This window comes from Neopsephotus bourkii, unplaced genomic scaffold, assembly GCF_033783945.1.
Source record: "Neopsephotus bourkii isolate Nb327-2 ecotype Australia unplaced genomic scaffold, CSIRO-AGI_Nbou_v1 NB_739, whole genome shotgun sequence".
In the NCBI taxonomy this organism is placed as follows: Eukaryota; Metazoa; Chordata; class Aves; order Psittaciformes; family Psittacidae; genus Neopsephotus; species Neopsephotus bourkii.
In genome coordinates this window covers 247473-262938 of record NW_026901237.1, presented here as the reverse complement: position 1 = coordinate 262938, position 15466 = coordinate 247473, and the positions used below count along the sequence as shown (strand labels likewise).

The 15466-nt window shown below is 38.6% G+C and overlaps 1 protein-coding gene across 13 annotated transcripts in view; it reads right to left on the bottom strand.

Annotated features, from left to right (window-relative positions):
- The window catches only part of COL24A1 (collagen type XXIV alpha 1 chain), a 142021-nt gene that overhangs the window by 47140 nt on the left and 79415 nt on the right, over positions 1-15466 (bottom strand). For all 13 annotated transcript variants that reach the window (XR_009725583.1, XM_061354393.1, XM_061354387.1 and 10 more), the window contains 3 exons: positions 11541-11594; positions 10179-10223; positions 529-582 (listed from right to left, as the gene is read on the bottom strand). Coding sequence is in view for 12 of the 13 variants with exons in the window: in XM_061354393.1 (XP_061210377.1) it covers positions 529-582; positions 10179-10223; positions 11541-11594 (153 nt within the window). In the remaining variant the exon portion in view is untranslated. The remainder of the gene's footprint in view (positions 1-528; positions 583-10178; positions 10224-11540; positions 11595-15466) is intronic.

Here is a 15466-nt window from a genome sequence, read left to right as displayed (position 1 = left end):
TAAATAAAACCATGTCAAATATGCTTAAACTATTTATACTGTTCTAGTCACATTAAGTCTGCCAAACTTTTGCCTTCCTAAACACAACTATTACTGCACAGCAGACAAAAGTAACAACACTGTCTTCTTTACTCAGTTACGGCATACAGCCAAATTTTATCTTTCTACTTTTGTCTTCATTACATAGCAGTGCAAAACCAGTGACTACAGTATAAAATAAGCATATTTTGTTTCTCAAATCTGTCAATTTCCGTGATTCAATAGCAGTGTACAGTAAAGTAAGCAACGTAATACAAACAAGATATCCAATCTATCAGCTCTAAATTAATTACAAAGTGAAATCAAAAATACCAGATGCATACCTCAAATAACAGCATTTGGGTTACCATTACATCCCTGTACTCTGAAATAGCTACAGGAATATTAGCTTTGTCAGTGATCAGTAAACAATCTCTCCCCAACATTTTATCACCCCAGTGGCTTTCAAAACTGGTATTTGCTGCTGAGTAGTCAAATACGTTACTGTACCTTTTCACCAAGGCTTCCAGATGGCCCAGTTTCTCCAGGTAAGCCAGCTGATCCCTGTACAAAAAGCAAGAAGACTTATTAGTGTGATGTCTGTACTGTTTATGGTTGACAGCTCCCCAGCAACTGGGCAGCACAGCACATTCCTTCATCCCAGAGAACCACTGGTCTGTTTTTGTGGGGAAGGGAGAACTGCACAAGCTAACCTGTCTTACAGTCCATCCAGGAGAATCACTGCATCTAAACACAGTAATTTAAATGTCTACTCTTAGAACAGAAATTACATTACCATCATACTGTGTTACCACCTACGTTCTGCCACCAAGCCCAGTCCTGCAGCACTAGAAACTTTACAAACGCACAATTAAAGGTGATAATTACTCTATTAGCCCTTGGGTTTGACCACAAATTTCAAAGGAAATAAATTAAGTGGAACAAAGTAAAAGCCAGTCAAAACAAAAATTACATTGGATTAGGTGGTGTCAGAATTTTCCCTTTAAAAGCTGTAGCCCTAAATGCCTTTCAAGTAGGGGATCAGAGCCTTTCAGTCCCTCAAAAATGAAATAACTCTCTCCTGAGGCTCTCCCACAAATTTCCACTAGATAGAACAAGTATCACTGTATGGGATGAGAAACACAAGAGGAAGTACTGTTAAAAAGCTTATTCCCAGTGCTTGCAATATCCTCTTTATTATGGAACTAAAAGAAAAAGAAAAAATATAGTTCAAGGCCCCAGCTGAGAAATGTATGAGGCAGTGATCTTGGAAAATAATAGCAATAGGTGCCCAGAGTACACTGCATGACTGCTCATGAAAGACAGCAGAAATGTGTGTGGAAGCACCTAGGAGAGATGTAATTCCAAAAGGCATGAATAAAATGGCAATTCACACAACGGCACTGCTACGTCGACATGTATAGGAATGTCCTTAAATTTAGGAGCACTACACTAGCAAGTAAGTTTTTTCCTAAAAAGTGTAACTTCTGAGCTCACATTACTTTCAAGAGCCTAGTAATAATTTATTAAATCAAAATAATTTCATAGCAGAAAGACATTTCAATCAGAGATCTTTCCCTTTCGGGGGGAGATACTTAAAGTTTTGTAGCTTTTACCTGTATACCTGCATAATTTCAATACAATTCACCCTCAAGTACTTTAACATGACATGTACAAAGTAATGGATGTTTTATGATTGCTTCTTATTTTCCCAGATTGATAACTACTCTGTAAATCTCAATTTAAAGATATTTTGATGAGCACTGATACAGCTGCCTTTGAGGCTCACAACTGGCACAAACTAATTTCTGGAAGGGAGTAAGGAGATAAACAGGCATTTCTATGTCTACTGGACTAGTGTATTATGTGTGAGAACTTGTGTATTTTATGTCAGAACTGAGATGCCTCACGGCTTGGCAGCAAAGATTCATCCTGGCAACACTAGCACTAGGACGATGCCCAGACGTCACTGGCAGGAATGAGGGACGTTCACAATGAACTCTGAGAGTGAAAGCTACCACTGCTACCAGTCATGGCCAAAAACAGACCCTGGTACCAGGCAGAAACCTGTGAGACAAAGAATTACCCTGTACTCTTGTTCATCAAGATAAAGTGTGTGGAGGTATGGTTTCAAGAGTCTGCAGACTAATCACTTAAATTCTCTTATTCCAGAAAGGACAGAAGACATAACCAGAGCCAAGATGTAACTCAGACCTACTCTGAACCATTCTACTATAGAGCCTCTGATCAAGTCCCCTTTTCAATTCAAAAGTATTGTCTTTCTGACTCAGTTTCTCTGGTCTGAAAAAGAAAAAATGACTAGGAAGCAGTGGCTGTGAATGTGCTGTTGTATTACCCAGTACATTAGGACTAGCCTACAATACCTTCCAAAGTGAGGACAAAAGCTGGCTATTAGAGAGTTTCCTAGACACTGGCTGTTCCTCAGAAGAGAGTAGTTAAAAAAAAAAAAAAAAAAAGAGTAAAAACACTAGAAGAAGAAAGTTGGTTTTCATTGATAGAAAAAAATGGAAAAGCAACTGAATAAGAAGTGGGTATGTATGTAAAGTGAAACAATAGCCAAGACGAAAAAAATAACGGAAGCCAATGAAATGGTAAAGGCAATAAGAACTTAAAGAGGAATGAAGGAGTAAGAAGTTCATTAAATGCTCTTCCACCCCTCCATTCAAAACAGAGTTAAGTGTCTGATACTGAGACAAAGCTAAGGAAGGTATGTGTAGAGGCAGAAGAGGAAAAAAGCTTATTTAGGAATATAATTTTGTTTCTTAAAACAATTACTAGCATACAGTGAAGAGAGAAAACACCTTGGTCCATCAATATGTTAGCCATAAAGTAATGCTTTCCCTATGGATAAAAGATCACATGGCTCCTTACATCCCGGATTTGGACTGGCTTATTATAAAGACCAGCTGCTAGTACTGGACTGAGGTTTCAATTTTCCTTCTTACGTCAGGGGATACATACAGTCTAGAGCAGATTTGTTGAGCCAGTGTCTTCCCGTATCACTTCAATCCTTTAGGGAGTGGTGGTGGATTCCAAAAATCAAACTGAATGTACTGGGCAACAGAAAAGTAAAGCAAAAAAACCCGAGAAATGGTAAAAAAAAAAAAAAAAAAATCACCTTATTGAAAAAAATAGCAACAAACTTTTACAAGAATTTGTGTAGAACTCTCCATGACAATAACAGCATTTTAGAAACTTTCCTGACAGGAGCATTTTTGTGGAAAATTAATCAGAGACCAGATCTCATAAGTAGCACATGCTTGAGAAAGACAAATAATCTTTCCAGGGCATATACTCTGTGTCAGAAACCAGACTGTAGTTGAAGAATTGAAAACATGTTGTACACTTAATGCAAACCAAATATGGAGCAACCCATTGAAAAGCTTGGTAGTGAGAAATAAGTACTGAACTGGTTCCAAACATTCCTGTGAAAGCAGTTACCTGTCAGGTTGTATGCTAAACACACTCTTCTGAGGCAACCGAAAATTTTCCAGCCCAATGCTATTTAGAGTTCTGTATTTCCAAACATTTTTATTCAATACTATTTAAATAAGGTAACATTATTTTAATAAGGTGACATAAGTAAATTTAATATATTATCTTGACACATTAACATTTTCCTATGAGCTTTTTTGGTATTTCTGATTAATTTTCATTAACATTTATCCTGAATCTGTGCTGAATCACTTCATCCAGAGCCAGCATTCAGCAATATCATAATCTCTGCCTGCCCATTAAGGCTCCCACTTAAACATTTCTTTAGGAGCCCATCAGCTTCATATTTCATGAAGGACTTTATTTGTACAGTACATAAAAAACCCCCAAATGAGCCAACATTTAGGTTTAATTTTAACAGATCAAAATCTACTTGAGGATCATTGAAAATTCAACAATCTATGTTTGAAAGACAACCAAGGGCGATGTACAGGAGGAGGAAGAAAAGTGGATGCTCCAACAATCAGCTCCTGCAATTTCATACCCAGCTTATAAATAGAAAATTACTTTTACAATTCACAGTATTATAAAAATGAAATTCTAAGAAGTAACTATTAACCCAAGCTCTGTTCTGCTAGCTAGAAATAATGGCAGTAACAAAAAATTTTAAAATTAATCTATTTGTACCCTGCTATCACAGGCATTAATACTGGATCTGTTCAGGTATGCCTATAACAGATGTGACCCAGATCAGACCTAGATAGAAATTAGGAAGAAAGCATGAGGCAGGGTTTATATTGGCTGCTATTTGGGCTTCACAGCCTCTGCAGAAGAACAAAAGGTAGCTGACCTGTGAGAAAGGAGGTGTCATGTTAAGTTGATAGCGTTTGCTCCAGAGCAGGTAAGTCTTAGATTTCTGGGTGAATCTGTATCAGATCAGTGCTTTCATGTGACTTTCTCCAATCTGATCACAACCAGCATATTACTGAACCAGAGACTTTCAACAGAGCCTTTGTATAGAACATTTCCTTACTGCTGTAACAGTATCAGGTATGAACTAAATAGAGTACCTGTTAATGTCCTGCACTTAGAGGTGAGAGTTACCTGAAGTATTAAAAAGAAAGCCCTGTCTTCAGACCACTGGGAAAGCTCAATAAAACTAACCAACAAGAACAGACTTGAAAACGGTGCCACATTTGAAATTGTCATCTAAGGAGCTCCTGCCTGGCAGCTGCAAAGACCACTGTGTGCCACATAGCAATGGGTCTGTGTGGGTCTTTTTTCTTATTCAGGCTGGTGGCTCCATCCCTAAACCTTAGAAACTATTTCCTACCTCATAACCACAGTACTAAAAATGTTATGAAGTGACCATGAGATCACCCAGGATTATGATGGGAAGCATAATACTTGAAAGCAGATGTCATTTTCTTCTTTTTGACATTGAGATCTGTCCAGCTGTTTTGTTGGGTTTTTTTTTTCCATCTGTTGAGAAAGTTATTTGGCAATCAACCAGAGGTGATAATCCGAGTGAAAATCTGTTTTGCTACTGCCAGTGGAACAGGTGAATGAAAAAGGACAAGCACCATATTTCTACCTCACAGATGATGCTTCACTCGATTTTTTTAAAGGAGTGAGAACTTCCACTACCTGAATATTTGGAAGGCAAAATGTACTGACACTATTTCTACCTACAGCAGCTGTAGGAAAGAAACAAATTTTACTTCAGAGACACTGGTGTAAAGCAGGGTAATTCTGTCTGACAGTGTTATGCTCAGAAGCACTATCAAGTCCTTCAAAAAAATGAGCATCAGTTTAATAAAGCTAACCTGTGGCTACTGTAACCTATTTCCTACTGTTCTTGAGAAAAAAAACAACCTAGCAGCAATGGCAGTGTATCAGATCATCAACGGTAAAACTAAGAAGCACAACATAGACACAGAAGTATCATTATTATCATTCACTGCAAAGACTTCACAGAACTTACCTTAACCTGTATCCAACTGCTTTCTGAAGGCAGTGGAACTAGTTCCCTCTTCTGAAATCCTTGGCAATACCCCATGCATTCATCAGACTTTTTAAAAAAACCCACATTTCCCTCAATTGACTTCTCTTCTGGCCTATGGCTTACAGTTCTCGTTTGCATATCCCCAAAGCCCAGACGTCAAAGAACACCTTCTAGTGAGTATCCTGCAAACATCAGTTAAAGTCCCTTTAGTTTTTTCTTTAAGCAAAAGCTATTGCAGTTTCCATTCTCCATGAATTAAGCATCCCTGGTGCCTAATCTAGCTGATTTTTACCTCTGAAGGACATTTTCTGGGTCTTTGAAGATAATTTTTCCAGGATTTGTGCTCATGTGCTCTGTTTATTTCATTTTGTCCTTTTGACACCAGCTGTATGTGCTGCAGATAATAATCCTACACTCATACTCTGTGTTATCATATGTATAAATGTCAATGATTTCTAATTCATAAACGTATGGGCCAAGGTCTGAATTTCTGTAATGGTGCTGGCAAAGAGAAATTGGAATTAACTTGCACTTGGTTATCCAGCATGGCCCAGTGTGGGTAAACACTAGCATTACCAAACAATATCACAGTCTTGACAAGTAATTATTTAATATTCAGATGAGTTCAATTTTGTGCCATAAAATTTGAACAATAAATCATTTTCTTAAACCATCCCTTGCAATTGAATGCAGGTCATTTTTATGAAATGCCTGAAGCTGGTTTCAGGTATTTGCAATCCACCACTGGATAACATCTGATCTAAGCATACAAAATCCAACCACACACATCAACAAAGCAAGATTTTCCTCCTCCAAATATAAGGGCAATTTTATAAGTAGCTGAGGTGGTTGTTTCCTTTGGCATGACTCCCAAAGGATTTTGCCTCATCACTGTAAATTTGCTTTGTCTAATGTCCCCTACTATTCACTATCTTAACCCACTGTGCTACAATTGGACCTGATGGTCCTGCAGTTAATGGAATATCTTGCAGCAAAGGACAGCTGGTGTGTCTTACTGCAGCTTTTGGCTCTGCTTAGCCAAGCAGCACTACCCAGACCTACCCACCTTCTTTAAACAGGGTGCATGCTGCAGACAGAGAAACAGTTTTTGTTGTAGGACCTGATTAAGTAATAGGGTCTGAAGTTTGACCTTAGGCACTTTCCTGATCTAGTATTAAGATGGGTGTCATTTTAAGCTTATGAGCACAGTGAGCATTTTATAATGTTAATCTACTCAGTTTCCACACTGGACATGCATCCAGAAATACTCTGGCAGAAATGTGCTCTGAGTCAGCAGTTTCATGTGACCTAAGAAATGTTTGACAATACAGCTTCTAGCCCATTGTCAAATCTGTATTTCAGTACATATCCCATCAACTACACTGAATAACCAAGCACTACGAACCAAACTCCTGCTGCTGAAATTTCCCTGCTTGTGCACAGTTGCCATCTGTATTTTTCTAAGCATATATTGAGCAGTACTTGACCTGAAAAGCTGCTACAGAAAACCAATAACTATACTGGTACATCATGCAGCAGTGACAGGTATATTAGTCAAAGACAGAAGATAGATGATAGCAAGAAAAGTAAGAATATAAAAAATAAGTTTTCTTTTGGAGAACTGCAATACTGAGATGGATTCCCATTGCTAAATCCCCCCTGCCCCCACAAACAACAGATAAGCCAGAAGGGAGTGGGGTGTGTGCAGAAGGAAGAAGCCATACACAGAATTCTATTAGATGCTGGACTTCCTATCAACATTTCAGTAATTTCTTTTTACCTTTACTATTGAATACAGTAATTGCACATTGTTAGTACTATTTGTGTGTGTGTGTGGCGTGTTAGATTCCAGGGATGCTCTGGAGTCATCATGTAGGCCACCAGAGCCAACACCAAATAGCAGGGGATGGATTTATCTGTGAATTAAGAAATGTGTATTCTCGCTGCATACCAAAGAAAAGAAAAATTATTTGTCATGAACAGAAGCTGGTGAGAATCTGGAAGTAAAAACTGTATCCAAAGTGTACATATGATTTTGTGTCAGGACTCACATCTGGAAAACCACTTTCTGCATATGAGAAAAGCAATCTGCTTCCTGCTAGTACTTCTCAACTAACTTAGGAAAAGTTTAACTGTTACAGATTACAGTGGTGAATAAAGTGAAGGGAAAGAATTTTGAAAGGTCTTCTGTGAGTTCTGCTGAATGTGTTTGAAAGGCTGTCTCTTGTTCTTGATGGTTTACCATTGGCCTTAACCAGAAAATGATAGATACTGTCCCCCTAAAGACCATGTAGTGGGTGTTAGTTCTCCGCTACCAGACAACACAAAGGTAATACAATAGTATCAAGGGCCTATGAAACTCATTTGATTAAAATACGTACATAGAGCAGAAGACATTTTACAATTCACAAGTAAAAATAAATATCAATAGCTTAGAAATCACTTCAGCTCTCAGTTATCTCATGTCATCCTTTATCACACACAAATTCTCCAAACTGCAAGTGTGGGAAGTGGTAATTAATGGGCCATAATTATCTTTTTTTATAACAGTAACAGGGCTGCAACACCGCCTCTTTTGGCACAAAGACTGGTTTCGGTATTTTATTCCTGCAGCCTGTCCCTGATTCAGTTAGGTAGGTAGTATGATTATTTTATTAATCATCACTGCAACATATAATCATTGATTATATATTTGAGCTAGTGAACTGAATTAGAACGGAGCTCATTTAGCAGTGAATCATATTATGTTCATATAAAATACCTGAGTTGTGGAAAATGTGTGCACTGAGTTCGAGTTCACTGAGGAACTAAAAAAGCCCATGACAAATCCAGAAATTTGAGGTTAAATAACCAGCTTCTGTGACTGCTTATGCATTACTGTTAATGAAGTGACTTACAACTTAGCTTAGCTTTGTCTTTTGTTGAGGATTTTGGTGTATGTGGCACTGTGCAACAGAGTAAATGCTGTAAATTTTCCCTAACACAATACAGGCTGAAAAACAATACACATGTAATAAGAGCTTCAACAGGAGATTATATTACTTTGTTCCAATACAGAGTAATTTCTGCATTTTTCCATAAAAGCAACATAGTGTTATAATGTCACATCTGTTCTGCTCTACATCTACATCTTCATTCTCCAGTACTCACCCAGGTTTGCCCTAATTATTTACCAATATATAGAATCCCAGATTTTCAAAATGGTATCATAAGGAAACTAATGTCTTACAGCTCTGAGTACAACCTAACAAAATGAAAGTTTTGCTATGTATAAACTGCTGAACAAAGCTAAGCATCAAGATGCTGGCTAGATATACTCACTAGGTTTAGAGATACGCTGGTTAACCGTACGGTGTTACACAGCACTACCAGTTCGTGTCTAAGCAGACATTTTAACTGACTCAGAGTCCAGGTTCTCAGTACCCTTCCCTGGAGCACAGCCTTCAGAATGCACAGAGGAGATGGTCTTGATTTACAAGCAGTTCAGATAATTTTAGCAGTAACCAACCATTTAATATGCTGTCTGGAGTATATCTGCTTGGTATTTTTCAACAATGCAAAAAAGCTGAACAGTGTTTATGTTAGTACAGAACTGAGCTCAAAACAGTGTGTGGTATCTCTCCATGGCATACATTAACTTAAGAAACAAGACCAATTTCATCATCTTCTATGCAACATCTGGGTAACTCAAGCATGGGTCAATAAGCACACACCTGCTCATAATTCCCAGGCACAAGGTAAAAAAACAAAAGGGCAGGGGATGAAATTAAGCAGAGACAACTGCAAAGCAATATGTTTAAGTGATAATTATCAACTACAAAAGTGCCTACAGTGGAAGAAGTGGGAAAGATAACTTTTAAAAAGGACTGGAGACTCTGGATAACAAACTGGGTAACAACACACTGTTACAGAAATGGGCATGTGTATGCAATAATATGGCTTGTAAGAAGCCATTTTCCCTTTCTCTCAGCAGTCTGAGCAGTTCGGGCAGTAAGCTGGGGTCACAGATGTTTAAGTGAATTAGAAACAGTCTACAGGAGAGCAAGAATGTGACTTATCTAGAAAACATGAAAGGCTAAGTGAATTTGGACAGTACCAATTGGAGGCACACTATAACAAACGTCATTTGTAAAACGCTGTTTACAGAAGGAAGTCTGATTATACAATTAGAAGAACATTTTAAAAATAAGGATAGAGAAACCCTGGACTGTCTACAGGTCATGGAGCCTTTGTTCTTGGAGCTTTTTAGTAACTGATTATCCAAATATTTGTCAGGAGTGAAACAAAAGGAATGGATCCTGCCTAGGCAGTAGAGGATGGAGGTCACCTTCAGCGCTGTGATTTTATGAATAGGAGACAGAACACGTCTGCAAAATACATCTCAGGCTAAATGCAGCCTCTCAAACGATTTAACTGGAAAAGGATCACTCACTCACTTACTTGAACGTGCTTTGGAAGATCCCTACAACTACCCATAACATTCATGCAACCTATTAGGAAAAAGGCAGAATTGACTCTGGAAAATCATGGGGATTTTCTTTAAATAGTACTATTCTGAAAGACCACAAAAGGTACAGCCGACATCCTACAGCTTCAAAGGAAAGCAAACTTCATCAGAAGGTTACTGCAACAAATTACTCATTAACTCTCAAATAAACAAAGAATTAAAAATAAAACCAGAAAGGGAATTCAAGCTTACTGCTTCACCAGTTTTCCCAAGTTTTCCTTGATCGCCTTGTTCTCCCTGTTAAATGTAAAAAACAGATGACATAGTTCATAAAAAATGTAATTTCTTTCATATGTATATATTGAAGTCCCCTATTTTCCCAAGAGCTTCTTTTATTTTCTAGATTACATCTGCCAGTTAAAACTTTAAAACCCAAAATTAAGCAACCAGCAAAAAATTTAATTTTATCAGTGGCTAATTTTGATTTTGTAAAAAGATTTAGGACTTGCCCACAAAAATGAAAACTATGTATTAAGGGCTCACTAAATACCTTGAGTCAGCAAACACTGCAAATAAAAGATTTTGTTTTTATTTTACTCTTCCTTTCAGCAAATTTCATTCATTATTTTACAGCTGCTTCAAAAGCAAATGTTTTCTAAAAGTAAAATAAGTAAAAAGTAGATGGACAAGGGGAAACGGCTTGAAACTTAAACAGGGGAAGTTTAGATGGCAACTAAGATGATTAAGGGAGTGAAGCATCTCCCTTATGAGGAAAGACTGAGGGAGCTGGGTCTCTATAGTTTGGAGAAGAGGAGATTGAGGGGTGACCTTATTAGTGTATATAAATATATAAAGGGGGAGTGTCACGAGGATGGAGCCAGGCTCTTCTCAGTGGCAAACAATGATAGGACAAGGGGAAATGGGTACAAACTGGAACACAAGAGGTTCCACTTAAACTTGAGAAGAAACTTCTTCTCAGTGAGGGTGACGGAACACTGGAACAGGCTGCCCAGGGAGGTTGTGGAATCTCCTTTGGAGACATTCAAAACCCGCCTGGACACGTTCCTGTGTAACCTTATCTAGGCGTTCCTGCTCCGGCAGGGGGATTGGACTAGATGATCTTCTGAGGTCCCTTCCAATCTCTAGCATACTGTGATACTGTGATACTGTGATAAGGAGGAAGTTCTTTACTGTGAGGGTGGTGAGGCCCAGGGAAGTTGTGAATGCTCCATCCCCGGTTGGACAGAGCCTTGGCTGACATGATTTAGTGTGAGGTGTCTCAGGGGGGTTGGAACGAGATGATCTTGAGGTCCTTTCCAACCCTAACTGTTCTATGATTCTATGAAATGTTACCTGTGCACACTATTGGTAACTTCAACTTTACTAAGAAATGCTAGGAAAATCGACATTTTGAATTTTAAGAAACCTTCCCTCCTCCCAAAACCTTGGAACTGGCACTAAGTATTCAATTAGTTAATTACCAGTATGACATGTTACACAGAAGCATGTGTACTCACATCCTTCCACTGCCATGCCATTGTATGCAGCAGTGTATAACTGTACATAGTTTATACTTCAAACACATTTTATTTCCTACATAAAAACATCACTTACCTTCAAACCTTCTGGTCCAGGATCACCTGCATAACCTTTTTGTCCTGGCTTTCCCTAAAAAATGATTAGAATAAAATAATGTAAATATTTAATTTTAAAAAGATAATTTCAGCCCAATTTCTATATTTATCAAAATACATGCACTCAAAAATTTACAGTTTAGCCATATTTAATACCAATGCTTGAAGCAAGTATTTTTACAAATCTGCACCTGAAAACACTCTTGATTATTACAGCAACTACTAGCACAGTAATCAGAATGTGTCTTAACTCTTACAGCATTTGACATGGAAGAAAAAAATAGTCACAATCCAAGAATCAATCATATACCACTTAACTTCAAAAAAACCTGTTGAGGAGACAAAGAAAAGGCAAGGTCACATACTCTCCAGACTAATTCCAGCAGAATAAGGACTCATGCTAACAGAATTTGGCATCCAGACTTTAGGGACTGTTGTCCAGGACTGTCCTTCCTCAAACAGACAAAATCAGCTTAAATATCCTCTCCTCTTTGTTTATCAAATTGAGTAGTTTAAGCACCATCTCTTTCAACTACCATTTTGCTGCTGATATCTTGTGGCTATGATACTCTGATAATAACATATTGTTACCTGGATGAAATATAGCAACACCAATGAGAGCAGGAGGCCATGAAATGCTGAGATCTTTGAAGCATTTTATAATATACATCCCTCCATCTGCTGTCACTCACACACATCCACAAAGGCATACAAACCAGAATGCTTCTTTCCTGAATTTTCAATTAGGTGCTTATAATTTAATTACATCTCAATTTCAGGACGTATTTTTCCTTCCAGATATACTTTATTTCCTCTACAACATAAACCTTGGCCTGACCATTTGGTTATCTAAACAGCATAGCCCTGCTTAGACAAACTTTCGCCATCTGCTCTGAGGCAAAGACCCTAATTCAAAAGTAATGGTTCAGTGGAGCGGATCTGGCTCTTGAGCAAGTTGCTAATGAGATTGCTGAAGCCTAACAACTGGAGAAAGAAAATTAATTCAACATTTTAATGTTTCCATATCAAAAAGATGCGGATTTCTGCTAAAATGAAATTATCAGCTGTCGTTCCAGCAGACTGAATAATTGCAACTGCAGGACTCTGTAATGAGAGCTTTCCTTTCCACATCAGCTGTCCTGAGAAAAGAGCAACTAAATCAACAGATAACAAACAGGTTTCTTCAAAGAAAATTGGATTTTTCCATTTGGCTCCTTTGTTATGGCTGCTGTGTGCCTGCCTTTCAGAGCACAATGTCTACGTTAGTTTCTGAGCATCTGATAAATTCTCTGTATGGCTTAAGATTATGTTGTCTTAATAGGTTCCATGACTTCTCACATGACTTCCTTTTTATCTCTCTTGTTTTCTCTCTGCCTGCCTGAGTGATTTCATTTTGCCCTACAAGTTCCAACAAATATCACTGCTTTAGAAACACATATTTGCTTTTGCCAGTGGATTAAAACATAGCACAGTCAGTAATGCAGGCAGAAAAGACTGTGAAAAGAAGCTGTGAGAGACCCACATAAAGCAAGTCATGTCTTTCCACAAGGCCTAGCAAAGTGAGTGACAAAAAAAAACCCTCAACAAACCAACCAACTACCAAGTGATGGCTTCTGCAGTTTACTGCATGCTGTTTAACTACTTCGCTGCAAGGAACCTCAAGGTCTTTCTAGAAAGTAAGACTGTAACATAAAAATGTTTGAAACTAAAGTAACTGAAATTAATTTAGTGACCACTGTTAACCATCTTGATAATTTCAGTCCTGAACTGGAGTTACAACTTGTAAAGGTTTCTTGGCCCGTAGGACCCAAGCTATGTACTAGCTGCAAAGGACACACAACAGATGCAAGTTGATCAGAAAATGGAACAAATGGCTTTAACTAGTAAAGCTACTGGAAACAACTAGATTTGGCTTTAAACAGAACTGCAATACCACTGTAAATTACACATGGAGGAAAAGCCACTGACAGAAAATTAAACTAGGGATGGCTGCTTTTCTGCTTGCAAACTCCTGAGAAAATGACTCTTCCAGGGCAGGGTAATCCCAAAGATTTCCTGCTTCCTAAAATATTAGCTGAAAGTTCTGCCCTTCCTCTTCAGGAAACAGCAACCTCCTGTGCTTCCTTTTGCCTCACAATGCGCTGATACAGGTGCATATATTTTAATAGAAATATATCTCTATTCACAGCCCTCTACAAACTCCTCGTATGTCTTCAGCCCATAGGAAGAAATATACCACCTTCAGGAAACGCTGCACTGGGGAAGCAGGGAAGCTTTGACCGAACTTTCTTCTACCTTCACAAAGAACTGTTCACCTTATGTCTATATAGGTACCAACTTTTGTTTTACACATCTCTTAAATTAATCAATCCACGACAATTCCTCTTTATGTTCTAGTTTAAAACAATCCCGTGCCTTTTAAATGCATTTTCTGATCCTGCAATACAGATTTTAAAAAAATAAATAATAAAGTGCACCAACGATTGCACTGACTGAGGTGAGCTACACTGATGAGTGTCTTTGCCTCAAAGAGATAGTTTTGAGAAAGTGAGTTAACTGGGAGGAAACTAAATAAACACAGTTACTCTTTAATGTGGCATCTACTGTATGTTGGGAATACATGCCAGATGCCAGAGAAAGTTGGGAAAGGGCTGAATGAAAAATCAAACTGTGTAATCAGATTCAGCTCAAAATCCTCCCCCTAAATTCAAACTGACTGAGCTCTGTGGAATCCTAGATACATCCCAAGTGGGGAATCATTGTCAGTTTTGGCTCCTGTTATTTTAGACACATGGTAATTCTTCTCTAAGCTGGGACCTGAGGACCAGACTGCAGATTCATACTCACCTTTTGTTCCAGTAGAGAATGACCTATTTTGCTGTCAGCATTGGTCAGCGGGGTCCCAGGGATTTCTGGTCTCATGCATGTTTTTTAAAGCAAATGTTAGAAACAAAGGCAGTGGTGGGGAGGGATGGGGGAAAATGAGGTAGAAAAATTTACGGCTGCCTGCTTGGTGCATACCTAACCTGAACTGGGGGCTGAGTGCTTTGACCTGAAAACTACACAGTAAAAGAGATGAGGAATTCCAGAAGCACCAGAAACCTGCTCCATTACACTCTAAGAGAAAACTAGAACTGTTTCATGAGAACAGTCACAGGTTTACAGTGCATCACCTACAAAAATATGTTACCTCTTTAGACAAACCCAAAGGAGGTCAGGATAATAGCGGCTGAAGAGAGGACTAACCTATTAATAATGCCTACAAGTAAGTCCTGTAGGACAGGAAGCAAGGTTGTAGCGAGAAAGTCACAGTTGGCTAGACATTAGGAAAAGTGTCAATAAACTGGGCAAAGCAGGGAAGCAGACTGCCAAGGAGAATGAAGAACCCCACCCCTGGAGGCTACACAAAACAAGTTAGAGACATCAGTCACCTCAGGGCATAGCTGACAACTGACAGTGCCTTGGGACTATGCATGGCCAGAGACCACTTGTTCAGATTCCTCTCAGAGACGTCCCCTGCTCCCAGGGCTATTTAATTAGTATAGTGACCACAAAGTTTTGATAGCATTTACTTTCAGATACAGCATTTTCTGAACTCCTTTCATGGAAAATGGAAATCCTGTGTAAATCAAATGTACGTGAAACTGCAATCAAGGAAGCATAATTTAAAACAAACAGATGGGTTCAGTAGCTTACTGGCTTAGTCCTGCTAGACTGTACTGGATTCAACAACTTCACGACATGGACTCTCTCTCTCCAATGTAATCACACAGTCTGTGTTTACAAGTGGGAGTGAAGAAGCAAGGAGAAGCAGAGATGATAGCACAGATCAGAGCAGCAGTGCTGGCCTGGAGCTGTGAAACAGCTGGAGCCAACTATAGAAGCTATAGAATCCAGGAGAGCCCT